Raw genomic sequence first — 27,411 nt, forward strand, 5'->3', positions numbered from 1 at the left:
CTAAAACGAGATATGTAGGTACACGAATGTGGGTCACAATGGCTGAAAAGGAGGGGTACGTTGCGAAATTTAGTGCGTTAACAATCTTAGCTATAGAATGCGATGACCGATGATTAAACGTGTCATGCTTACAGTCCAAAGATGAGAAACCAGAATTACTGGACAGCAAAACTTAAGAAGCGAGAAGTTGTACATTCTAAAATCACTAAACAAACACGCGTTCACTGAAAAACACGGTCCGGGAAGAGCAGCATAAACGGCAACTGTGTTATCTTTTATTGCCTCCTCACAAAAATGACTCATGACGCTATCTGCCTGTTCTGTCCGGGCTCAAAAATAGAAGAAATAAGAAGCATACCCGTGCTGCGATATAAAAATATAACGTTACGAAAGTTTTGCTTTATGATGCAGCGGCAAGTTAAACATACAGGCTTATATATATATATATATATAGGACACAGGGCGAGCGTGGGAGTATAATAACCACCTTCAAAGCAATCCTGAAAGTGAGAGCAAGGGGCCGTATAATGAACCGCGCAGCAGCTCTGCCAGGGGCCGCGGCTGAATAAAACGCAGGAAAAAGCAGAGAGGTGGAAATAGTAAGGAGAAGAAAAGACAACGCCTTTGAAGAGCGATATAAAAGGGAAAGGAGCGTTAATCACGGCTCTCGACGTCGTTGGCGTTTGCGGAAGGTTGCCGGACATCGAGATAATGAGGAAACGCAGATAGGCCAGCGTGCTCTATCTCCTGCCCAACTGAGCGAACTCAAAAACTACGAGATAAAAAAAAAGGAAGTCTACGATAAGAGCAAAAGGCTAGAACTCGACAACGTTCCGCTTCCTTCAAACGAATATACGGAAAACAAATCGTCCAAGTTAAGCTCTAACGGTAGATTGGCAGCTGTTGGCCGTGAGACCATTGTCCCATCTCAAGAGAGTGACACAACTGCTCATAATTCTCCGGATGTTGTTGGTTCGGCGTGTGCAGCTAAGAACTGTAAAATAACATGTGGGTACACACATGTGGCGAATTTTTCACAAAGGGTTCTCACACCTGCCGAGCTGAGCCTTCTATCCAAGGTTTTAACTTTTTGTCCGGCATCTGATAAGTTAAACCAGTTTGAACTCTTTCAGGATCTGGACAATTTCGCGCGAAACCTCCGCTTTAGGAAGTATTTCCAAGAGCACACCAGTGACCGACAACAAACGGCGCCCACTCTCTCAAATAAGTTGTGGACACCGAACGAACAACGCGATAGACTCCTTGATATATATATATATATCTGCGGTGCAGAAGAATATCATCAAGGCGTATGAAAAACTACGTGCGATGCGCAACAATCTTTCGAACGAAGAAGGAGAGGCTTTGGAAACTTTGCGTAAATACGAAAACATCGTAATAGAATCGGTCGACAAGGATGGAGCTATAGCTTAATGATGCTCAGTTTCACAGGAAACTTCCGAACGACCCCACACGTCCACTAGTAATAAAGATAGAGGAAATTCCAGCTGGACTCGCTGAGGATGGTAAAATAAGTGAGGCAATGTTAAAAATCAATGTTTCCAAGCAATCTACATCGCTGCTGGATTTATCTCCTCCCTAAAATACATAAAGCTGACCATCCTGGCCGTCCAATCGTGTCCAGCAATGGGGCCGTGACGGAGAACATATCTAATTTTATCAACTTTCTCAACAAGGGCATCCCTTCCAGTTTTCCCTCTCATATCAAGGACACAAGCAATTTCCTTTGGCAGATTTCCAACTTGACCATCCCCACAGGAGGCCATCTAGCGACTATGGATGTCTGCTCCCTGTATACAAACATCCCGGACGCCGACAACATAGCAGCAACGCTGGCAGACTTCGAAAGCTCAAATTGTTCGGTATATTTGGACAATGGAACTCTTTCGGTCGTTCTTGAATTGGTCCTGAATTCGAAATATTTTGAGTTTCGTGGTGAGCACTACCTCAAGATAAGCGGTTCTGCAATGGGCACAAAAATGGCACCTAACTACGCCGGAATCTTCATGGTGTCACTAGAAATTCCCTTCCTTGAGGAAAAGCCAAAAAAAACCACTTTTCTACAAGCGTTTAATGGAGGACATCTTTCTTGTATGAGAACATGATGAGGCAAGCCTGTTGAAATTCATTGTTCAGTTTAATACCCTGCATCCATCAGTAAGGTTTACGCACAGTATCTCCGACTCGAGAATTAATTTTTTCGACGTGAAGATATCGCTGGACGGTAACTGCCTTTCGACTACCCCGTACAAAATGCCCACGGATAGACAGCACTATCTTCATTTTTAGAGTAGCCATCCGAAACACTGCCAAACAAGCATTACATATTCTCAGGCCCACCGATATCGAAGAATATCTACCACTGAGGAATTTGACCAACTTACAAGGACTCTGAACGCCGCTATTTCACGACAGAAATACCCCGGGGAAATAGTCGTTGACGCGATTGAAAGCGCTCGCAACCTAGACCACATGTCCATCCTGGCAGAAAACAAGTTGGAAGGCGACAGCAAAACAAACCTAAACCTTACCATCTACTCAACGGCTGCCAGAGTAAGTAACCTACTAAGCCTACTAATATTCAAGGAACCTCCCAAAGTGGTGCACCGTAGGGACAAGAACTTGAGAGACTTGCTTGTCAATGCGAAAACAAAGCAGAACTATACCCACGATGGGTGCCACCTATGCGGAAAACCCCGGAGCAAACTCTGTCCGCACATTTTAGACACCACAATGGCAAAATCTAAGTTCGACAATTTTGTGTTTCACATAATCGAAGACCTCGACTGCGACTCAAGCAATGTGATTTACAAACTTCATTGTGAGGTGTGTGGACAAGAGTATATTGGTCAGACCAAGACATCATTTCGCTTCCGCTTTAACAACCACAAAGCCCACGTGTCATTCTTACCGAGCTTAACCCTTTCCAAGCAGCTTCGTCTGCCACTCAATAGTTTCGAAAACATACGCGCCATCCTTCTCCAGTCGGGGTTCCGTAGCACCTTTAAGATGGAACAAAGGGAGTCATACTTCATTCACAAGTTTGACACGTTCTTCCATGGCATGAACTCTACTCCTGGGAGGCTCTCCTACTTGGAAGAGAGAACGCAGGAAATTTCAATACGCCTGATGTTGTTCTTGACAACGTCGACCACGCTCTGAAATGGCTGGGATTCTAGCTGTTTATTTTCTCAGCAATCTCTTTTGTCCAACCTACAGCCAGCATCGATGTTCTAACCGAAATAGACACTTATATTCTCTCTATCACCTAGCCCACTGGGACCATGCGGCAGCCCCGCGGGCCGCAGACCTTTCGCGGTTTCCGCACACATGTATTTTTATTATTTCCTATTTTTATCTTTTCTTTTACATTTTGTTGTATTCTATATTATGTCTTCCGTGCCTTTTTCATTTTCATTACCATTTAGTATATATTTGGCTCCCGATTAAATTCATTTTTTTGTGTGTGTGTTAATATTTTTATCGTTCAAAGTTTTTTGTGCTAATATTTTTTCCGCTTTCTCCCTTTCGTTTTCACTCCCAAATTCCTCTCTGCCTTCTCATTACGCGCTCGGGCTTATAGCTCAGTATTTTTGTCTTACTTTTCCTTTTTCTCTTCTTTATCTCTTTTCTCCGACGGCTGCCGCTTTTTCACTGGAAGCGCACTGCCGGACACGGGTTGAAACGGCCTAGTATATTTATGGGACCAAGGGCGCCAGGATGTCTGGTGAAAAGCCCGACAGAAGAGCCAAACGAAGAAATGAAGGAAAAGTATGCATATGGCACGGCCGCAGGTTGCCGTTGCGGTGCGAAACAAGTGCCCCTCGAGCGCGTCCACAGCAAGCGTCTGAGGACACCTGATACGGGCCGCCCGAGCGGACCCGGCGGCGTCTTGCGGGAGTGCCGTAGGGGATGGGGGGGGGGGGGGGGGGGGGGAGGAAGTGCGGCCTCCCGGTGCGCCGAGAGCTGTGCTTAACGCTCCTTTCCCTTTTCTATCGCTCTTCAAATGCTTTGTCTTTTCTACTCCTTTACTATTTCCATCTCCCCGTTTTTCTCTTCTTTTTTCTCCATTATTCAGCCGCGGCCCGTGTGAGAGCTGCTGCGCGCTCCATTATACGGCCAGTTGCCCTCACTCTGAAGTTTGATTTGAGGGCGGAGATTATACCTTCTCGCTCGCTCTGTCTCCTTATATTGACAAAACTGTTTCATTGTAAGCCTGTCCTGACGAATGGAATGCCATTCCCGATTGACTAATCATTAAAGGAGGCTGCTGTAAAATAATATGCAGAAATATATTTAAAAATGAAGGCTTGTCAGCATATTATGCCCAAGGCTTCACGTTCGAACAGTTATGCCGACCGGTTTATCAGAATTTATCTTCCTCACCTGTGTAGCCGTGTTTGGGGCACGCGGCGTTCCGCGCTGGCCTTTTCTGTGTGTATTGAGGGTCGAGAATGAGACTGAAGCTCTTATTCCTGCTGACACCAGGTGGCTGGAAAACAGAAATATGGCCACACATTTGTCAGTCTTGGCCAATAGGAGAGAACGGGACAATGGGGAGAACTCTGTTTTCGTTATCAGAGACATCGCCTGAGAAAACACAAGAGCACTGGTAGTGCTGGCAGATTTTTAAGAACAATGCGCGGATTGACATCACGTTTAGAGCCCAATGGGCTTACTTCACGGTCATGCTGCGCAGCTCGCAATGCATCGCCAGCTTCGCAAAAATCATCACCCTGAGAGGAACTCTCGTCGCCGCCCCTCGGAAGTTTGGACGTCGACAGGTTATACTGAAGTCCCACCACGAGGCTTAGGAGCAAACGTCTTGGGCTCTTAAGTTCGACGAAGGCAGTACGAGTCACGTAGAGTCACAGAAAAAACTTGGACGGATACTGGTTCGCGGGAACAAAAATTATTCCTGCAGGTCGACAGAAAGCAGAAGCATGAGTGAACATGCGTGCTCCGTCCGCTGGAACTATCACCACTTCACTGTATAGCGGAACAACGCAAGAATGCAGCCTAATCCACAATTCCGCACCCTGCAATATTTTGTAGATGATTGTGGGCAACTTTTACCTGCAAGCACAAAAATGTTTACTAGACCAGACAGATGACTCATGAAGTTGCTCTGGAGGGCCATAAACCGGAAGAGACTCACCTCTACCCTAAGTATTGCTTTGACAAAGTCCATAACTCTCCTATAGTCATGGGCAGCCACGAGAATCTCCCTCTCGCCAGCAGCCAATGGCACCACGGGGAAGAGCACTGTGCGGCCCTGTCCCGCCGGCACGGTCAGCGTGCGCACGGATGAAGGCTGGCCTTCTTTGGCACCCGAGCACACGTCCTTCGTCCCGAGCATCGCCACCCTAACCTGCGCAGAACGGCACATTTATGTTCTGATGGGTGTCACGTTGCGTCCTTATCTTCAATAAACATATGCGAAAGGAGATGCTGCAAAGATATCTCTCAGGCACAAAGCTGACCCAACAGAAGAAAGGCGTACCATGCGATCCTCGTTGCCGTAGTTGTACACCGTCGCCGGTATCTCGATCTGTTCGTTCTGGATGACGGAGTAAGGGAGGTTGACTTCAACGAAGAGCTTCTTGAAGACGCGAATCTCGAGAGGATCATGGACACATATCCCGCCAGATGGGGCCACGCCCACAGCGCTGACCTCCCACGTGGTGATAGAGTCTGGGACAGTCACCTCATAGATAGCCTCTCCTCCTTCCCTAGAATGTTGCACAAAGAAAACATGTACAGCGAAAATAACCGCACAAGCGTATTCATTCATCTTTACCTGAGCGTGTTTCATGGTCGGATACCTGGTTGGATACCTCTGTACTTATGGAGTCGTTGTACATCGCTGTGATCAGCTACGCTATTCACCAGTTTTGTACGCATTTAGGTAACCTAATGCTACTACGAAGCAAATTGCCTGGCTTTAGGCAATTAGTGCGATTAAAATTCAGAATTAACTTGCTTGAGCCACCACCTCTTGTAAATCTTAGGTTAGGCTCTGCCTTACCCACCCACAGTTTAAAAGCTGCCACAAGATGCTTTTCACAACTGCATTTGTCATAATCGCTGAAAGATAAATAACTTTCATTACATAATTACCAGTGAAAAGGACACTAAATTCAGTCCAGTATCCATTCAGAGCACTCCTGAAACGAACGCCAACTACAATACATCTGCTTTTTTTCATGAATTGCTCATTCTTTCTCAGTAATTACAGTCAACAGCTGAATCTTTCAACAAACAAAGCTACTGAATACGCAGTTCTAGAAGAATGCAATTACTTCTGAAAGATAGTGCGCAAGAAACTTGCGAATTTCATTTTCAAATACATGGTAGAATTAGCATCAGTCATGAAGGTGCGCCTTTCAACGGGATTCTATTCACGACTAGAAGTCAATAATAAAAACTGAATTCGTTACTACCCTTAGACGATTTTCTTCTAAGCCAGGATAAAAGTCATAATTTCGTCGATGTTGAATGCTGGACAAAAAGGCCTCCGTTCTCGCGCATGTGGGGGGAAATGACCTGAAGTCTGCATTAAAACATAGTTAATGATGATGGATTACTTAAAAGCAGAAATAACTAATGAGTCCGAACATGAGCATGAGCATTCAGTCAGTCGAAAGTTCTGCAATTAAACAACGGCGCGGAAATCATAATTTTGAGGAAGGCTGCCTACGGTAGGGTTAGTTCAAAGAATAGCCACGTCTCCATTAGGTTCCGCCGTTCTTCAACCTCGAAATCATTGAAGTAGCTCAAGCCCACCACGTCGGCTTCCCCACCAAGTAATCTTCCGGCAGCCTGGCTGTCTGAAAATGAAAACAAAAGTGACCGATTAAGCGAACTTTCTGCGTGTTTCAAATCCATCGGGGTTAGTACGTCACCGGACAGCACCTGCCCAAGGCTGCGCTCCTCTGCCTTGAACTGAAACTAGAGACAGCATGGAGCAAAGGCAGGTGAACGGTGTATGTCTACCCCGCTGTGTCTACCAGTACAACCAAAATGAAGGGATGCGGCGTCGTAGGCACAAGCCGCTGAAAAAAAAAAGCTATGACGACGCTTAATTCACATTCAGAATGGAAGCAATAGCATTAGATTTTAGATCTGCCGCAGCTTCTGTTCCCTCTTCTCTGTGTTTGCGTCAGTTCGTTTGATAGTGCAGATGGATGCACCGCCATATTCGGACTGCAATACTCCGTTTCATACATCAGGTGCAACGCAGTTAAAGTACGGAAGTAGTCCGGACGGGAAAATAAAGGGTGGCGTGTTACTCCGCGCTTGTTCTGTGCCCGAGTGGTCTAAGGCACGAGAAAGCGACCGCGTGTTGTCGACAATAACAGTGAATTTAATCAAGATCATGAAAAATGTGTCATGCGGTAAGCCTACAGGGAAAGCATTAACAATGTTTCACTCACCACAAATAACGCACTACTTTTTGGACGCGGATGCAGGCAGCACAAAGAAGAGCGCTAGCTTTGACAGCGTTGCACATGATGTTTGAAACGGTATATAGCTGCAGATGCAGGGTATCCGAGAGAGAGAGAGAGACTCTTTAATGAAGAAACAGAGAATTTAGCCGGCGTTTCAATATCGCTGGCATGCTACTCTGCGTAGGGAGGGGAATTTGGGAGATAAAGACTGAAGGAGAGCAGCGTGGAAGAGTTGGGAAAAAAAACGAAGATAAAATGCAGCCATGAAATGGGTACTAAGGATGCAGTGGCGAGTATTGATGTAACCTATGGGATGATGGAGTGCATAGTCCGACGAATGGGCTGACGAAGTTCACTGCAAGAAGAATGCATGAAGGTAACCTGCAAGTGAATTTAGAGCTTATCGAGATGTCCAATGTCTTTTAAATATGTAAAAAGAAAGTTCATTGCAAGTCTCTGTTGCCTGAAGCAGGCTAAGGGGCCTAAAACTTTGTCCATTGTTAGGGGCACTGGGCAGAGCTTCTGCATGCAATGTTCATAGTACGCACGCTCGTTAGCACACGCAGGGCACTCAAGCAGGATATGTTCCACAGTTTCTATCGAAGCACAGTTGTCACAATGCGGACTGTTCATTTGTCCAAAACGGTATCGCAGGCCATTTGTATATGCAGCATTCAGACGAAGTCGGTGATAAAGTGTTTCGAGTTGTCGAGGAATTCTGGGTGAGAGTCTTGATCTAAGCTGTGGTTCGATTGAGTGAAGAAATTGGTACTGATGTGTCGGCAAACTCCAAAGCCGATACGTTTCTTCGTACGCAGAACTTTTAGCCATTTGGGACGCATCAGATTTCGTGAGAAAACTTCGAATGTATCTCTGATGTTGATGGCCCTTACGGGCCGCTTCATCTGCTTTTTCATTAGCCATAATGCCACAGTGAGCAGGTACCCACTGAAATGTTATGCGGTGGCCTGCGGCAATAGCTAAATGATGGATATACCCAATGTCCAGGGAAACTGGCTGGTGATTCGTTTTCTTCAGCAGGTTGGCCAGGATTTGCAGAGATGCTTTTGAATCGGTGAAGATAACCCAACGGCCGGCGGTTCGGCGCAGTATGTAAGAAACAGCTTCCTTAATGTCGTGAAGCTCAGCTGTTGTAGAGGAGGTGCTCCGCTGCAGCCGGTAAGAAAGGGCATGGCCTGTTGAGGGCACATAAAGGCCACAAGAAGAAGTTTCTTTAGTAGTTGAACCATCGGTGAAGATATGGGTGTGCTGCGTATATTCTTCGATTAAGTAGGCGAGAGTAGCTTGCAGAAGTGCTGCATGTGGCATGCGGCTCTTTGCATTCACACCTGGAACAGACTTCTTCACCTTTAGAGGAGAGAGTGTCCATGGAGGAAAGGCCAGAGGTAGTAGTTTCTGAGGCTGAATAATAGTAGGAAGGGGCAGGAGCTGCACTGCCTGGCCAAAGATAGAGTTGCTGTGAGTTAGGTGGACACGGTGTAGGAAGTGCTTCTTCCCTTGCAGGACATGGCGGAGATGGGTACGCATAGTTTCTTGGGCGGCAATTACCGCTAGTAGGAGACATCCTGCCTCCGCTACTGTTCCTGATGCAGAGGAACCCTTTGGGAGAGCAAGACATATTCGCAGGCAGTTGTTCCGTGCGGCATTGAGAGTCTTATTGCTTGATGTAGATAATCTTTGAAGCACTGGTAGACAGTAGCGCAAGGTTCCTTCAACGTAGGCTTTTTCAAGCAGAAGCATTGATCGGCAGCTGCTACCCCACCTTGTTCCCGCCATGAACCTGAACGCTTGCGATGCTGCAGTAATCCTCACACGGAGATTTTTATCTGAGGTGACCATGACAGATTATAGTCGATTACAACACCCAGGAATCGCTGAGATCGTACATATGGCAGCGATCGTCCGCCTAGGAGCAGCGGATATCGGGTCATCGTTTTTCTTGTAAACGCCATTGCAACACTCTTTTCTGGCGAGAGACGAAGACCTCTGGAAGCCAGGTACATCGAAATGTGCAATAGTGCTCTCTGAAGACGTTGCTGGGTAATACAGCGCGAACGTGACGCGGTCCAGAGGCAGATATCATCAGCATAAATTGTTATGCGGACCCCTCGCGGAAGGTGTCTTCTTATGTGAATAACGACAATATTGAACAGGAGAGGGCTAAGCACCGCTCCCTGTGGTACGCCCCTCTCCACTTCGTGAAAGCGTGTTGGACCGTTTGGAGTGGTAATAAAAATTTGTCGTTCTTTTAAATAATGCCCAATCCACTTGTATAGCCTTCCTCTAAGGCCAAGACGGCCAAAGGCTGCGAGAATTGCATGGTGAAAGACGGAGTCAAAAGCGGCCTTGATGTCTAGGAAAACGGCTGTTGGGATGTACCCAGCATGAAGGTACTCCTCAATTGATGAGACGAGGGCGATGATATTGTCAGTCGCAGACCTGTTTTGACGGAACCCGTTCATTTCTTGGGGGAACTCATTTCGGCTTTCTAGGAACCAAGTTATGCGCTTGCAGATCATGCGCTCCATGAGCTTACCTACGCAGCTCAGTAGGGCAATGGGCCGGAATGATGCGTAGCTTGTTGGCTGCTTACAGGGTTTCAAAACGGGCACGATTTTCACCAGCTTCCATTCCGTGGGGACCTCACCAGCCATCCAGGAAGAATTTTAATACTCCAGGAGTCGAAGACGGGAGGTGTGGGGTAGCTTTGCAATGGCGTCATAGGTCACCTCATCATGACCCGGAGACGTGTGCCTGTTTGTCTCCGCGATAGCTGTGGATAGTTCTTCCATTGTGAAAGGCAGGTCTAACGCTGGCACTGCCGCCTTTGGGATGCCTGTTTGACCATCTGCGGAGAGTGTCGAATGCCCTGACCCTGCCGACAGCAGCTTGCAGTATTCTTCTGAGACTTCTTTTATAGATTTTTGTTCGTGAAGGGAGAGTGCAGCGAAGGGGTGGAGTTGTTGAAGTGGCTTGCGCATACCTCTAACTATCCTCCAAATATTGGTTACTGGTTTGCGCACATCCAGCGTAGAACAAAAGGCACGCCACTTTTGCCGACTGAGTTTATCCATGCAGCGTCGAATGTGACGTTGTGCCCGTCGGCATGCACGTAGGTCATCGAGGCTTTTTGTGCGCAGAGCTTTCCTTTCAGCTCGCCTGCGTATAGCGCAAAGCCTTTGGAATGTGTCATCATTTGAAGGTAGGTTATCATTTTTAGCTTAAGTTGTGTACTCGCCCTCAGGCAATACGCAATTGTCGATGCTAATTCCTCATTGCGAGTTGCCGCAGTAACTCCTCTGCTTACAGCGTCCTTGTATGCGTCCCAGTCTGTAGATTTTATAAGGAATTTCTTTGGGTTCCTCTGCGCATGGAAAGCCGATATGAGGATTGGGTAATGGTCGCTTCCACGTGTCTCCAAATCAGTGCACCAGCCAAAGTTGTGGGCGAATGAACTTGTGACAAATGTCACGTCGATGCCGCTGGTAGTCGTCGGGCCTCGGAGGTAGGTTATGCTGCCGTCATTTATTGGCTGAACTGAATGCTTGGAGAGAAGTTTTGCAAGCTTGGCACCTCGGGCACATGTATGTGAGCTGCCCCAAATTTCATTATGAGCATTGAAGTCTCCGCAAATAATATGCGGAGAGGGCGTCCTTGCTATCAAGTCTTCAAGTCTCAAAGCATCAAATGGCGTGCCTGGCTCAAAATATACTCCAATCAGAGTGTACTGTTGTCCGGCAATAACTGTGACAGCGCATACGTATTCATTGTCGCTGTGAGGCGGGACATCAACCAGTGAGGCCGGGATATCCTTGCGAAAGCCTATCAGCAATCTGCTGACGTTATCTGGTCGTTGTGAATGATGGAAATAGTATCCATTGAGTCGGAAAGTTTCCTCGACGCGTGATTCACAGATGACTATGAAGGGGAAGCGGTACGCTCGCACGAGCTGTCGGAAATCTGAGAGTTTAGAGCGTAGCCCGCGAGCGTTCCACTGGAAAATGGTGCATGTACGAAAGATGTTGTGGATTGTCAGCTGCGGTGAAGTTCTCGCTGTGGAAGCCATGATTACTGAAGTGTGGTATTACGCCCCTGCGGAGCGTAGGAGACTGACACCAACGGCTCCATTGCAAGGACAGCTTCTACATCTGGGAGTCTTCCTGACGAGGGGTTTGCACGGATCCGCTATTCTGTGACGGTGCCGACGTTTGCATGTATCGCATTTTCTTCTTTTTAATTCAGATTCATTATCTAGGCTGCTGTACCCCGACTAATTTGCTCACAACCAGGTGGACAGGTTTCTGGTTCTCTGATGGTTAGGAGGTCTGATTAATCTCTAATCCTTAATTTAATTGGCACCTACCATGGTTGGCAGGTTACCGCCTGCCAGAGAGAGCAGGTTGTAATGGCGTAGCAAGGCCACGTGAACTCTCTCGACGAATAAGCTAAGTTAGTGGCTCCGGAAAACCGCGGTGTTTAGGTGGGAAGAGAACTCAAATACTTTCGCATTTAATTTTCAGGGGCGCATAATTGCATTAAGCGTTTTACAACGCGCTAGGAAGAAATTAGCGTAGCTCCGAATATTCTGGGCGGACTTTTCCTATTTGTAGGAGTGCTACCGCTTTTCTTCTTTTATGGTGATACAGGTACCTAATCAGATGAGCTGTTTATTTGAACTTGGAGAGGAGTACCATGGGGCAGGTAGGTCAAGGTGCTAGACCACAGAGCAAGAGCCACCATCGCAATCTCCCTGATCTCCCACTGACTCCACTGCGCCAGTCAAGTGTGATGCTTGCAATGCAGCCCAGAAGCTCAGGCCCCTTTTTTATGGCCTCTGCAATACCCGTGTTGGGAAAATGGGGCCCCGTGATAAATTAAAGAGATGCAGAGGACGAATTGAAATTGGCCTGTACTGATCGACTATTGCGTTCTATGGACGAAGAGGAAACTGTTGCCGTAAGCGAGCTCCTATAAGCTAGAAGTTACAAAAAAAGCGAAAAAAATGGGTCGCTATCATCGCTCGGTTTCACAAATCAACTGCTTACTCCAGAGTTTTTCTCAATGGTTCCAAATGGTTTTCAGGTTTAATAGGGCGGCAACCAGCCCCTCTCGCTAAGGATGTCCCCTGTTTGAATCAAGTGGCGGGAAGCATTTCAATTCAGTTTTGTCAATCACAAAAATTTTTCTACTGCCGGGCAAAGGGTAAAGTTGTTCATAAAGAGCCAGGCCAGTAACAGAATGGAGCTGCCTTCGGTGTATCTCTTTAAGGCCATAACAGTTGATAGCTCAATTTCTGACTGCAGTGTGCGCCACACCTTGAGGGCAGACAATGGCCTTGTTCTTCATGAACATACTTAAGACTTTCTTTTGACCACACAAGAAACTTACGGTGAACATCATCTGTGTATCTATTACTGCCACCTCTGTGGTATTCCGCAGCAAAGCTGAATGCTTCGAGACTTCACCAGGGCAGGTGAAGAGGTTTTAGAATTCGAAGCGTTTGAAGGGGAGAATGTGTGACACTTGGAGGTAGCGCTTGCGAAGTATTTTTGTGCTAGGATTTGAAATTGTGACGTAATTCCAAAATAAGTCCGCATTGGTGGTCAGGCTTCTCTGCAGTGCGCAGTGATAGGCAGAGGCTGCAACGATGACGTCACATATAATATCGCTCCGTTTCCAGCTAATAGACGGTTGTTTTAAGGAATTAAACCAACGCACCTGACGGTGAAGCCCACGAAGCATTGTTTGGCGGCGTTGTAAGGCTCACTGCAGCTCGTGGGCGAAGGTAGCAGACATTTGAAATCTCGGCAACAATGACGTCATCACGCGGTTCTCCGCACCTATCTAACGTAGTGCTGAGAAGCGTGACTATCACTGCGGTTTAATCGGCGATTACGGCATTATACTTGGCATGAAAAAATACTTGGCATATGCTTTGCCTTGAAGGTTCGTAGATTCGATTTCTTGAATAACCTCAAATTGTAATAAAACCATTTCACCCTCCTATTAACATTGAGGTTTCGGCGACCTGAATTGCTTGTGTTTGTTAATAGCAAGCCAAAAATTCGCGACTCAACGGCAGCTTTCTTTGATGTGGACAGCAGTGGTGGGGCCATCGAGAGGACTTGTCATATAAAGCATGAGATGCTTGTAGCTTCCTGTTTTCGACAATCGAACTTTATCTCCGAATCGCGGAAATGTTGACGCCGAAACTAATCCCGAAGCTTACGTGGAAAGCAACTTTTTCCAAAGGCATAACTTCTATTTATTTATTTATTATTTATTTATTTGGTACCTGCATCGCCTTTCGGCATAAACCTAGGGAACCACTTTAACATTCACAAAACACGAAATCATGCACTTAACGCATGAAAAAAGGCTTCAATTGGTACAACATTAAAATAATGTGGCGGCAAGGCATTCCATTCGCGAACTGTACGCAGAAAAAACGAATATCGGAATACGTCACCTTTAAAAGGAAATTTATAAAGCTTCAAATTGTGGTTCCTTCGTTGTGAGACATAGAAAGGCGGCTCCAAATATTTCGTTCCGTCTATATCCATCTTGGAATAGATAATATTGTGCAAAATTTTATTCTAAGATTTCTTTCAAGAGTTTTAAGTTCTGGTCGCTGAAGATTGCTGAAGATTTCTTTTGCTTTCTAAGATACTGAGTGTCCTGTCATATTTTCCAAGTACCAAGCGGACTGCCCTATTTTGAATTTTTTCAAATTTATCAGTAAGTTATTGTGTGTGCGGGTCCCAGCACACTGACGCATGTTCGAGTACCGTGCGGACAAGAGTATAATATAGCTGTTCTTTGAGATGCTGTGGAAGATGCTGAAATTTCTTCTTAACAAACCTATAATACCAGCAGCTTTCTTTACGATGTAATTAACATGCTTTGACCACCTCAGGTCAGCAGTAAGATAAACGCCTAAGTATATATAATTTTTTTTTCAAGGCCGTATGGTTTATAGTGTATATATAAGAAGGGTAACAGCGCTTCCTCGAAAAGGTGACGTGTACACGCTTTTTAGTATTCAAAGTCATGTCCCAATTATTACATTACGCGGCTGTCTTGTCTAAGTCATCCTGCAGGCTTTGCACACCAAGTACGCTATCTATATTTTTTCTATAAATCACGCAGTCGTCTGCGAACATTCTAAATGAAGAAGTAACATCAGCATTAAGATCATTTATATATAACAAAAAAGAAGCGGCCACAGAACAGAGCCCTGGGGGACGCACGAAGTGACAGGGCCATAGTTCGAGGAGCGACCACCAACAACTACACACAGCTGTCGTAGAGATAGGTATTCAGAAATCCATACAATGACTCTTTCGTTCAAATTGTAGCTGCGTAATTTAGAAACAAGGAGATCATGTGCAACAGCATCAAATGCCTTCGGGAAGTCAAAAAGAATACAATCAATAACTTTCTGTTTATGAATAGCAACTGCAATATCGTATGTAAACTCAACCAGCTGTGTAGAGCAAGACAAACCTTGGCGAGATCCGTGCTGAGCAGGATTAAGTAAATTATGTTTAATGAGGTGCGATATAATAAATCTGTAAATTACATGCTCCATTGTCTTGCAAGCTATACTTGTTAGCGACACTGACCTATAGTTTTGTGCCATATTTCTCTGTCCAATTTTACTGATGGGCACAGCGCGAGACAATTTCCAGTTTTTTGGCCGAGTCACTTCTTGCAAACTCTTTCGAAATAATCGAGTAAACTAGAAATACAATGTATCAGCCCAATTTTTGATAACGGCTGCTGGCAAATCACCTGGGCCGCTTGCAACCGATGTGTTCACATTACGCAATAACTTGCGAATACCTGCTATACTAAGGATAACTTCTGGCATCTGATCAGCACTTGTTAGTATCTGTTGAACTCACGAGTGGGATGAAATAAATACTGACAAGAAATATTTACTAAAGGTCGCAGCCTTACATGCGTCATCTTCAATGAGCGTTTCACCACTTTTTATCGTTAGTACCGAGCAGTCATTATGGCCCTCGACTGCGAACATGTTTCCAGAATTGTTTCGAATCCTGCACCAACTTGTTTCCTAGTGAAAAAAGTAAGAAAGTTTCGCTCTTCCTGCCAGCGATTTCAACTCAGACTTCAACCATTTTAGCCAAATTCGCAGGACGAAGCCTTTTCCTAAGTTTCAGGTAGACTCGCTTTATTCTTTTCGTTCGAGCATGTAACTCGCTGTTGAACCATGGTTTGCTTTTAGCTCTTCTAGGAGATATAGTTTGCGCGGGGAAGAACATGTCTTGTAGCTGTAGGAGTTTGTGCTTTAGTATGGTCCATAACTGCTCAGTACCAAGTTCATCAGCTACAGTATCTACAACCGAAAAATATGATTCTAATTCTATGTCAATGCTATTGTAATTCCCCTTACTAAATACATAAACCTTTCGCGCGGGTTTCCTTGCGACTGACACATTGCCAATAGAAATGTCAGCTATCACTATATTGTGATCACTTATTCCCGGCAGTACATTAACATCTGTTATAATGTTTGGGGTATTACACAGCAATAAATCAAGAATATTCCCAGAGACATATCATTCCGAGGCGCATCATGAATGTACTGATGGAACCTAAATGAATAAATTAAATTAAAAAATGTCGAGCACAAGGAACCTTGAGCACTGTCGCTCGGGGAACTGGCTGACCAATCTATGCTGGGGAGGTTGAAGTCACAGCCTAACAAGATAGGATCACCTTCAACAGTGTCGAGAATATGTGATAGATGCTCGAATCCTGCTCGTGATGAACGCTGTGGGCGGTAGAATACCCCAACTTTTGAGCCTTTTCCATTTGATAATCTTGATTTACAAAACACAGACTCCGTAACAGCAAAAGATTACACCATGGCACATGGTATTCCCGTTGCAACGAGAATGAACACACCCCCGTCTTTTGTGCAACGTTCGCGACGAAAACACCGATATCCGGAAGAGAAAACCTCAGAATTTAAGACAGACGAGTCGAGCCATGACTCAGTACCAAGAACAACTGAGGTATTTATAGACTGGAAGACAGAATTCATCCATTTTATTTTTTAATGCTCTGGCAGTTGATGAGCAGCAAATTAAGCGGCCTTGTTTTCAGGGACGAGCCCAGTGGTCACAACTCGACCACACCCCCTGACTCGCTATCATACTGATAACGTCTTCTGTTCAGCGTACCAAACTGGTTTCTTTCCATCCTGTTTCTTTTTTTTTTTGCGTAATCCGAAAAAACTTTCTCTTTTCGCACTAAGCACGTGAAAAATCTTCAGATATGCTGTAAGAGGTGTCCTTCAGCTAATGAGCACTTGAGAGCACCGACTGCCGTACCTTGAAAGAGGAAAATACTGCAATGACAGGCCGATCTTTGCCGGCTTCGAATTTACCTAGCCGGTGAGCGCGTTCAATTACCAATGAGGGAAGTGAAAGTTCGGAGGAGCATAGACCAAGAACAAGTTTTTCTGACTTGACAGCGGTTTCGTTCTCAAAGTCCTTGAAACCAAAAAAAGATTCGTCACGATTGTAACCACACGAGAAATAAAAACTGGTAGCTCTACGAGCTGCATTCGAACCATCGCTAGCGCAAAGCGATAACGTCCAGCGTCTGGCCTCGCAAGCCTCCAAGCCTTAGTTGCGTGGCACAGAGGTAAATCAGGCTAAATTTAGGTGCTCTGAAAATCAAGTTTTGCTTACCTACGTCCAACTTGACTTCACGTTTTTCGCGCCATCGCTCTACCGCTGAAACAAGAATTCACATTCTTAAAACAGGCTGGTTTCTTTGATGTCAAGTAACACAAGACATACACAAAACACAGGCGCTCTGTTCGGTTGATGAGGAAAACTTCACGATTTCTGGAATGCCTCATCACATTTCATTGCCATATTATTGCATCATGATGTTAAATGTGCAGTACTGAGGAAAAGCTATGAATGTTCTCTCTCACTGAGGCGCGCAGCGTTACTTTCTACGGCGTGACAGCCTGAAAAAACTCCTATTTTGTGTTATGTATTAGCCCATCAGATAAGGAAGCGAGGCAGCAGTTACAGCCGAAAACAATTAGGATGAGATTCAGATTAATAACGGTGTTCGTACGATGTTCCGCACACTAGTGTAGAGCTCGTGAAAGACGCAGCGCATAGGCAGTTGACGTCACTTAAGTGTGGTCAGGGGGTCGTAACACCAACCTACTGTGCGCTTCTGTTCTCTTCTTAATTGTAGCTTACGTGTCATGCATGAAAAACACATGTAGATTTGATAAGACTGCAACATCAGCAGACTCACCACACCATCCGAGCGCATGCGAGTAAAGTTTCGCCTTTACAACAAGAAACATTGCACAGACGAGACAATTAAAGTTTGGGAGCTTTAAGAGACTGTAAACGGCGCCTCAGAGGATAAGGCTTATCCTGCTTTTCGTCACACAGGCCACAGCGCGTGAAAAGCTACGCAGGTTGAACAACTTGCTTTCGTAAGGGAAGATTCTGCACGTGCCTTTTGACTAAATGCTACATCGTTGAGAGTCATGCTGGAATCTGATGACATCGCATTATGTCGCAGTATTATTATCCCCATCAGCAAGGTCCTCTATTTTTCTTTTCTCTGTGACAGCAACTGCGAACACATTACCATATGGCTACATTTGTTTTCTATTGCATGTTCAAGAATATAGACTCCAGTGTGCAATGCGCAGAACTCGTTTACTCATAGGAAACAGGGCGACACGCAGTACTTTGTCTACACACAAAGAGTGTGAAAGCGTTTCGCCTGCCTGGTGCGCCGTAGCTGGCCTGGGATGTGAGCAGCACAACGCCCGCATTCTCAAGGGCTTCCACCGCTTTCCTGCCAGCGTCCTGTCCGTTGCCCATGTCCTTCGCTTCGATAGACTGGAACACCTGCAAAAGGACCAATGTGCACGCGAGTTGTCGACGTTACACCAATCAGTGTACTCTCCTTATTGTGACAAATCTCACGCAGAAGGTGCGCCACTGAAACGAAGAGAAGCATTCTGGCGCAGAAGTACAATCAGAGGCCCGTGTCTGCCCACAGGAGCCGTTCTAAGAATTCACACTGCTAACATTTGCAGCATTTCTTGGAGCACTTGTAGTAATGCCTGCCCTAACAGCGAAACTACCGAAAAGAAATTTATTTGAACGCAATTTTGTTCATTTAAACCAAAAGCTCTCATGCATGTGTCTCGGAATGCCCCCCCGAAAAAGGTGGAACATTTATAACAGCCTTTAAATAGTTACGACGAGAACGTCGCTATTTTCTGTGCGGAGCTATAGAGGCGCCCAGCACCAAGTCATGCAACCAAACGAGACGTACATCGTCAGTGCAATATATCATATTGAGCAATCAAATTTAGCGGTGCTCAGCAGCCGTTTAGATAGGTGTGAATATAAAGCACGTAACACTTAGCAGCCCAGAAATAGGTGTTGATCCCCCATTACACACAGTGATCCAAACCACCCCGCTATTCCACTGGGTCTGGCTTCCGTTCTTCACCGCTGTATTTTGTATCGTCGAAGCTCACGCTGTAATGATCAGGGGTTTTTACTTTTACCAAGGTTCTGATCAAATCAAATTAAATCAAATCAAATTTTATTTTACTTCGTACGAGGTACAAGTATGGAGCAGCTACAAAATGCGGCTGCTGCCAGCAGCTTGACTAGGCGACTGCTCCATCCTTAACAGCTTAATGTTTCGTGATTCAGCTGTACTCAGTCATCAGGGGTCTTTATAGGCTTCGCTCACCTTCTTACGAGCTAGGAGGTCCTTGCGTCGCAGAAGGTATACTGCCTGGTCCACGCCCAGCAAGCCAACTCGTGTGCCTTCTCTGCCCTTCAGCAAGAAGGCCTCAGTGTAACCGGGTTCCAGCTCTGCTTGAGGGTTTCTCCGGGTCAAAGTGAACTGCACCGAATGTCCAGGAATCGTGAATGGAGTGTAGGTGCCAGCGAACAAACGACCCAAGATGAAAGCAGTCTTCTGAAGAGAAAGCTTTTTGGATCCCAAGCTGTCCTTTAAATCTGTTTAGCAAGATAGGTGCTTAGCAGGGCTCTCTTCCTAGCACATAAATCTTCCCGTGCATGCTGAAACTGCCCTGAAGCATATGCACTCTGTTTACCAAGATAAGCTTTTAGCAGGGGCTTTTTTCCTAGGACATGTATATCTTCCCCTGCATGCTATAACTGCCCTCTCGAATTCCCCACTTCATATACCTAGGTGTCCAAAGATATATGAGACAGATACTGCGCGATTTCCTTTCCCAAAAAACCAATTATTATTATTGTTCAGTTTCCCTATCTCCACTCCGCGCCCTCTCTTTCGTGTAGTGCCTCGCTAGCCTCAGATCAGCTAGAGGCGTGTTCGCCAAGAGGATACGTGCTCCACTCTACCGAGAGGCAGTGTTCCCGTGGAATAAGCCTATCCATCTTGCCTAGTTTGTTATTTGCGTTCAGTGGCCCTTTTGGACCAACTGGCCCTCGCCAGGCCCGTTCCTTCTGGGTGGCCTCAGTCCATATATTCAGGAATAACGACGCACGTTTTTTGCCGGCCATGGTAAGCAACGGGTCTGCTTCTTCATTGATTTTGCACTCACATGCGAGTCTGCCGTGCACGTAGGCACAGCGTTGACGTAGACGGCGTCTGTGACCAGATCGTTGTCCACAAAGGCGACCACCACGAGCCGGAAGCTGGGCGTCATCTGCGGAGTCACGACGAAGGCCACCTTTGGGTCTAGGACACCACCGTCCGTGATGATCTTCGCTGCCTTCATTACCCGGCCGCGGGAGAGTATCTGTGTGCAGAAGAAAGCGTGAACCAAAAGTGAACCTAAATTTTAACAGAATTAACCAACAACAACTTTTCTTCGCACACAGCGGGTCCTTAAAACCAAGCAATCATGCACCGGGAAAAATTAAAGGTCATTTATTCTTTTATACCTTTAAAATTGTACCCAATGTTCTAAGAAATATTTAACGTTTAAGGCCAAAGAAGTAAAACCACTCATGATCTTAAATACAAAGGCGGTTAGTTGCAGATATTATAACAAATGGTGTAGACAGGCGTCACATGACAGGAATCTGCGAAGAGTGTGCGTCCGTGAATGTTTAGGATGAATAATTCGAGTAGCTTGAGCGAGTTCAAGGCTGTCAGCCTAAGCTCAATATTCTGATTAATTACAAGAGTATTGAATACAAAGCCGCCATACTCGACACCACCAGCTGTAAACTGCCTTCATCGATTTTTATTTTTTTTTGCTCACGCATGTTTTTAGCAGCAAATGCTCAATTCGTTGGAAATATATTGATCTGGATGCTCTTATTGTGTTCTCTTCAAATTCAAATTCAAATACCTTTATTTCAACATCAGGGATGTTAGAGGTGCACCCAAAAGGCCTATGACTGGCTTGACAGAGGGGTGCACCCCCGTACACAAATAATGTCATGCATAAAATGTCAGATTCGAGACATATGCCCTTTTCTAGGCACAGTTCATGCCAAAACATCACGATGTTTTCTACACCGCTCTAAGTGGAATGTCATGGAACCTGCGAAGCGGTCTCCGTTCCCGTGTCCCGATCTCTGGCGAAAGTTTATTAGCACGAGTTCTTTCCTATTACGCAGTCTCATAATCACCGGAAGAAGTTTTCTAACTACTCCAAGTGGAATCCTTCCAGGCGCGTTCATTTGTTTATTAATTGGAGTTCGCTAAGAGGCAGGCGATGTCTCGGTACAAGTTTAAAAAGAGCAGATTCTCCATTCCCTCTACTTTCACCAGCCGGATGCAACAAGTAGATAGAACGAGTTCCGTGCATCATTCGCGACTTTTGTAAAAAGCTGCCTGCTGGACGGCGATATTACGTGACACTGTTGTAACTGTAGGGCATTTGGAATTTGGGGCTTAAGAATGCAGTTCTCCCTAACTACGGGCGCATTTTATGATTTTAAACGTAATATATCTCGCGAAGGGTATCCGCTAAGGGCACCTTTTTGTGCAAAATCAGCTCGAGCAGCTACAATTATCCCTACTATTCAGGAGCAAGAACAAACTTTCCTACAAGTGGACAGCAATTTGAAGGGGACACAATGTAGCGATAAAGGCTGCGAGGCTTTACTCTTTACGGTCTTGACCCTCCCAACATGAGAATGCACCGCCGAACGTCTAGACAAACTGTATCAGCACCACGAATCAAGTCTTCAACAAATCGCAAGGTTCTCCACCGAAGGCAATGAACCTGTTTATGTATAAAAGAGGTGCTGCTGTGTTTGAAGTTAGATGCAAGTCAAAGGTGATTTGGCTTGTCGCTTCGCCTGTCTATTGCTCTACTAACACTGTGCCTCTTCCTGTAGTGATAGTTCATACTTTGTGATCAGAAGAGGGCAATTCGTGCAAAATCTGCAAATATTCAAGGTTCTTTTATTTCTTAGAGTAGGGGAAAGAAAAATCATGCCGTACTCAGGTAGACTGATGCGCGCGTAAAGCGGTGGAGCTAGGAAACCTCATGGGCTGGAATGAGATTTCCGGGCTGTTTTCCTTACCACGTAGTATGCTGATGTCAGCTGGGAGTTTTGTGATTTCAAGATCGTGGCCTCATACTTGGAGCCCGCCTGCACACAAACAAAGAAGAAGCGATCTTACAGGAATTCCTGTTTCACTTCGCTGTTTGCATCCACAAAGGGGTGGGATGCACGCAAACATTGAGCTCTCTTGAAGGTGCCCTCGCCCTGCCGAAGCCTCTCTGCCGTATGATACTCTATTTAAAAAGAAAACACTTCCATACGTCATTCTTTCGAAATAAGCCATTCAAGACCAAAATAAGTAATAGCTTACACACGCAAAGGAAGCAGCTCATTCTACATATTGTGCTGAAAACTGATCTTTGACCGGAAGCGTCTTTGACCGGAGAGGGTAACAGGGGAACATATACATACGCCCAACATAAAAGCACCATCACACTCAACTTGGAGTAAGGTTGGCACATTAAAGTCAGCAAGCTCTTTGTTAGCTTATCTCCTCATTCCCTCGTGACACCGTGACGCTTTTCAAAATGTGCTTTTAGTTTCAAGCTGTATATAATTGCACGTAGGAGCGTGCACTAAATTCGCATACTGGTTGTAGTTGGTCAGGCTCTAAAAATTACACATGACTAACTATAATTGGCCAGTTTCTTTGATACGAGTGAAACAAAATGTGTTCTAATACCCATAAATAAAACAAGATAAATAATATTTCGCACTCACGTTTCCAAGGTACAAAATCAGTGATAGAGAGTAAAAAGAACGAATACAATTTGAGTGCTCGCGAAAGAGCGCTTGATCGGTGGATATAGGTGAGGTCGTTACTTACCGTAACTAAAGCCTTGGGATCCTTCCTGTCGATGGCGATGTATTTTCTTGATCCTTCCGTGTATGGCTGCAGCGTGACAAAAGCTTTAGCCTGCTGATGCTGCGGCAAGTGTCGGTCGGCGGTTTCCACCTGTGAAAGACAGCACATTCTTCACAACGCTACTTAATACACATATAGTGGCAAAGGCAGCAATTTCGGTTGGCTGCTTAAGAGCGATGTTCCTTTAAGTTCACTGCAAGTTACTTCACCGTTGAAAGTTTTCCGCGAAGCATCAAAGGAAAGACACACCAAGGCACTGAGGCAGCAAAACTCACTGCCCTAATGGTCTGAGGTATCAATAAATAAGCAAACAAGTAACCTAACGAGTTTCAGTCACTCGGTACTTGTCAGGCAATATTTACACTGCTATAATGACGTAAGGAAACATTTAACTGAGACTTTCTTCATACCAAACTCACGGCCCACCCACATATGCATTTATGTAGCATCACTGAACATCCCGCTTTCTGTGCGATGACTCTGTGCGATGGCCGTCTCAAAAGCGTATCTTAAATAGCTTGTGATCTCAAAAGCAAAATATGCGGGAGCATTCCAAGCACTCTTCCCACATACCTGCCATTTTGTGAGCAGGTTAAAAATGCACAACTAGCATAGCCCCGTTCTTTTTTGTGTGTATGCTTTACAAACGCTGCACCGTAGATATAAGTACTCCGTAGGGTAGCCCTTCTATAAATTTCATGAAGCTTCCAATTTCTCATTATGCCTTTTCTCAAGAGGATATATGATCAGACGACATCAAAAGAAAGTGTGCTCCGTCATCAGGAAAAAGTCTAGTAACAGCGCAAAATTTCACTTCTTCACTAACTAAGCATACAGCCTAGCCAGTGTAAGCATAAAGGCGGGCGCCGGCGCGCATCTGCTTACTAAGCCGCTCCCTTTGGTATCGGCTGCCCAAAAAGCATCCGCGTGTGTGTGCACTTACCGTAAACTTGAATTCACCGTCGCCAGGCTTGGAAATTATGAGGAAGGTCACCACGCCGTTCACGTCCGTCGTGTCACTGACAGGTGGCACTCGACCGTCTTCACTCGTGAGTGTTGTCGGCACGCCCGCGGCTGGCTCACCGTTGGTGTACGTCACTTCCACCTGCGAGTAGTGCGAGAGGTCAGACGGCAAGTCCGCTTGCAGGACGGAAGGGCTGTCTGAGGAAGAACTGCGAACCAAGGTGGCGTCGCAGTGCAGACACAATGAGAGGCAGATAACTGAATTTAGTATGAAAGACAGATATTGGCAAGAGCATCGACCCTGTGGTCGGCTACTCTAAACTATAAAGACGGGAAACCGGATATATTATTGTGGATGGCAATGTGAACAGTAGGAAAATGCGAATATGGCCAGATGGCCGTTGTTGGCCTGAGGCTTTCATTACATAAGAATATCAGAAGATACCAGCAATCTAGAAATATTGGAGAGTTTCTGGCCAATGCACCAGTACGCTATAGAGCATTCATGCGACATAACTGGCCTCCCTTCTCGGTCGCGTAACACCATAAACTATGCTTGGTGCCGTCGCCATTGCAGCCACCGCAGGTCTTGTCGGGCCATGCGGACGCCAGCCGCGTCTTCCGGGCCCACAGAAAGATATAGCAAATCGGCCCAGCGAAATAGGCGCAGTCTCTCGATGTCACTAACCTCGCTTGAGCCACATTGTGGGAAAAGGGTGGCACAGCTGGCAATATTGCCGCAGCAACCAAGATGGAATTTGGCTGGCTGTGTGCCCTTTGGGAAGATCCTCGACAGGCTCGTCGCTTTTAAACTTCCGCTTATTTACTTGAGAGCGGGTAGTGTTGCGGACGATAGCGCAGTGTGCAAAGCCCCACTCAGAAAATCGCGCCCCTAGATTGGCATTTTCTTAGTGTCAACTTGGCTTAGAATATTGGGCACTTTTACTGTTGGCCAAACGTATCCAACTAATTTCCTCCGTGGCAGTGATAGTGACCGGTCTTCCTTATTCTCCTGCAGCCGCTTCCTAATACTAATACTAGTACTAATACTAATACTAGTAAGCAGCCAACGCCAGTCGCTATCTTGAACAAAAAAGACAAACAGCAGTTGCACCGGCCAGTCCTTAGGGACAGTACTTGGCTTGGAATAGTGGGCACTTTTACTGTTGGCTCAACGTATCCAACTAATTTCCTCCCGTGGCGGTGATAGTGACCGGTCTTCCTTATTCTTCTGCAGCTACTTCCTAATACTAATACTAGTACCAATACTAATACTAGTAAACAGCGAACGGCAGTCGCTGTCTTGAACAAAAAAGACAAACAGCAGTTGCACCGGCCAGTACTTAGGGACAGTAATTCGCTTGGAATAGTGGGCACTTTTACGGTTGGCTCAACGTATTCAACTAATTTCCTCCCGTGGCAGTGGTAGTGACCAGTCTTCCTTATTCTTCTGCAGCCACTTCCAAATACTAATACTAGTGCTAATAATGTGAGCACTTTAGGCGCTTCCGTCGTCGTCGCCTCTCTCGCTGCGACTTCATACTCTTTTCATGCACTCTACATTCCCATCGTCATCTCGCTTGGTGCTGTTCGCTGGGAGCACGTCTTCGCCAGCGGGCTGGAACAAACGTCTCCCTTGAAGTCTTCCCTTACACGTGGTGGAGGTGCTCCTTGGATCCCCCGTATCCTCTTCTCCCCGCTTCTCGCTGGAGCTGGGTTCCGGTCGTCGCTTGTGTACTCTCGCCGTCATGCCTCAAGAGGAGAACGCCGACGGCCCGGGTTCCTCCCGCTCGCCCTCTGCTGCCCCCGCAACTTGGACCGTGAGCAGCCGTGAACGCGACCCCCAGATGTTTGCCGGCCTCCACGGCGACGGCGTGGATGACTGGCTTGACCACTACGACCGCGTGAGTTCGTTCAACCGCTGGGACGATTCCCTTAAACTCTTGAATGTGTCCTTTTATTTAACTGACGTTGCACGGACATGGTTCTTAAATCATGAGACGGATATTCCCGACTGGACAAGTTTCAAGCAGCAGTTTCGACAGATTTTTGGCTCTCCGGCTGTTCGATCTGAAGTCGCTAAGAAGAAGCTTGCTGACCGCATCCAGCGCCCTGCCGAGTCGTACACTTCCTATATTGAGGATGCACTTGCTCTCTGCCGCCGTGTAAATGACATCATGACCGAGGCTGACCGTGTTCGCCACGTCCTGAAGGGTATCGGCTCTCTGGCGTTCAGTGCCCTTGCCGTCCAAAACCCTACTACCGTCGATGATATCATCGCGAACTGTCAACGCCTTGATCAGCTGCAATCTATCCGTTTACTACCTGACCCGGCTGCCTCCTTTTTGCGGGCCGACTCCGACCTGCGTGCTCTCATTCGTGCGCTCATTCGTGAGGAGCTTCTCGCTCACGGTTCTCCGTACCTCACCGTACCGGCGCCTTCTGCTCCGTCCTCTACTGGTGCTGGCCTTCGTAGCATCATCAAAGAAGAGTTGGCCTCAGTAGCCTGCTCTCTGGCACCGGACACCCCTGCTATTCGCCCTCAACCCACGTACGCTCAGGTCGCTGCCATGCCACCTGTCTTTGGTCTGCCTCCAACGCCAGCGTCGCCCCGCGACCATGTCATCGCTTTCGCACATCAAGCCTCAACGCCAGCGTTCTCCTCGCCCTGGCGCCTCAGCCGCCCGATTTATTATTATTGCGGCTTCCGGGGCTGTATTTCCCGCTTCTTCCGCCGGCGCCTTCAAGACGAACGTCGCGTGTATGCGGCCTTCGAAAGCGTCTACTCTAATCGTGCGCCCTCTCCTCAACGCCATGCCTTCCCTGACTCTTTGGGACGTTCTTCTTCACCTTACCCCCCCTCTGCTCGCCCTTGTGGTTATCGGCCCTCCAGAGCTCGATCCCCTTCGCCGTTCCGCCGCTCTTCTTCTCCGCTTCGGCCGGCTTCTGCGGCGCCTGACCTGCGCTCGGAAAACTAGCTGCTGCAGTTTTTGAAGGGAAAGCTGCATGCCTCGGACACCGACAAATACCTTCGGAGCCCCCGTCTAATATGATTTCACTGTGGGTTGAAGGTTTACAGGTATATGCATTGATTGACACGGGTGCTGCAGTTTCTATTATTCACGCAGACTTGTGTTCTCGCTGAAGGAAGGTGAAAACGCCGTACGATGGGCCTTCTCTGCGTGGCGCTAACGACGTCATCATTCGCCCATCCGCTAAGTGCACTGTTCGGGTTTATATTGACGGTGTCCGTCACCACGCACAATTTGCTGTGCTTTTTCCGTGCGCTTACCTTATGATTTTTGGTTGGGATTTCTTGTCTTCTGTCAGTGCTTTTATTTCATGCCGTGACCGCATCGTGCACACGACCGAGAGCGACCCATAATCTGAAGTCCTCGACCCCTGTCATCGCCTCATTGCCGCTGCTGATACGGTTTTGCCCGCTGGGGGTCAAGATCTTGTACGACTTACTTCTGGTACCATCGTCCTTGGGGATGTCTTCATCGCGCCTTCTGCTCGACATCTGATCAGGGGC

At 46.5% G+C, this 27,411-nt stretch overlaps 1 protein-coding gene across 1 annotated transcript in view; it reads right to left on the reverse strand.

Moving 5' to 3' along the window:
• LOC144096617 (complement C3-like) overlaps positions 1-27,411 on the reverse strand; it is a 178,717-nt gene that overhangs the window by 113,824 nt on the left and 37,482 nt on the right. The window contains exons 10-20 of the mRNA XM_077629433.1: positions 23,857-24,018; positions 22,875-23,003; positions 22,067-22,135; positions 20,125-20,322; positions 19,281-19,436; positions 18,295-18,418; positions 17,219-17,263; positions 6,722-6,851; positions 5,525-5,753; positions 5,180-5,392; positions 4,408-4,513 (exon numbers count right to left, since the gene is read on the reverse strand). Coding sequence (XP_077485559.1) covers positions 4,408-4,513; positions 5,180-5,392; positions 5,525-5,753; positions 6,722-6,851; positions 17,219-17,263; positions 18,295-18,418; positions 19,281-19,436; positions 20,125-20,322; positions 22,067-22,135; positions 22,875-23,003; positions 23,857-24,018 — 1,561 coding nt within the window. The remainder of the gene's footprint in view (positions 1-4,407; positions 4,514-5,179; positions 5,393-5,524; positions 5,754-6,721; positions 6,852-17,218; positions 17,264-18,294; positions 18,419-19,280; positions 19,437-20,124; positions 20,323-22,066; positions 22,136-22,874; positions 23,004-23,856; positions 24,019-27,411) is intronic.

Source organism: Amblyomma americanum, chromosome 7, assembly GCF_052857255.1.
Source record: "Amblyomma americanum isolate KBUSLIRL-KWMA chromosome 7, ASM5285725v1, whole genome shotgun sequence".
Taxonomy (NCBI): Eukaryota; Metazoa; Arthropoda; class Arachnida; order Ixodida; family Ixodidae; genus Amblyomma; species Amblyomma americanum.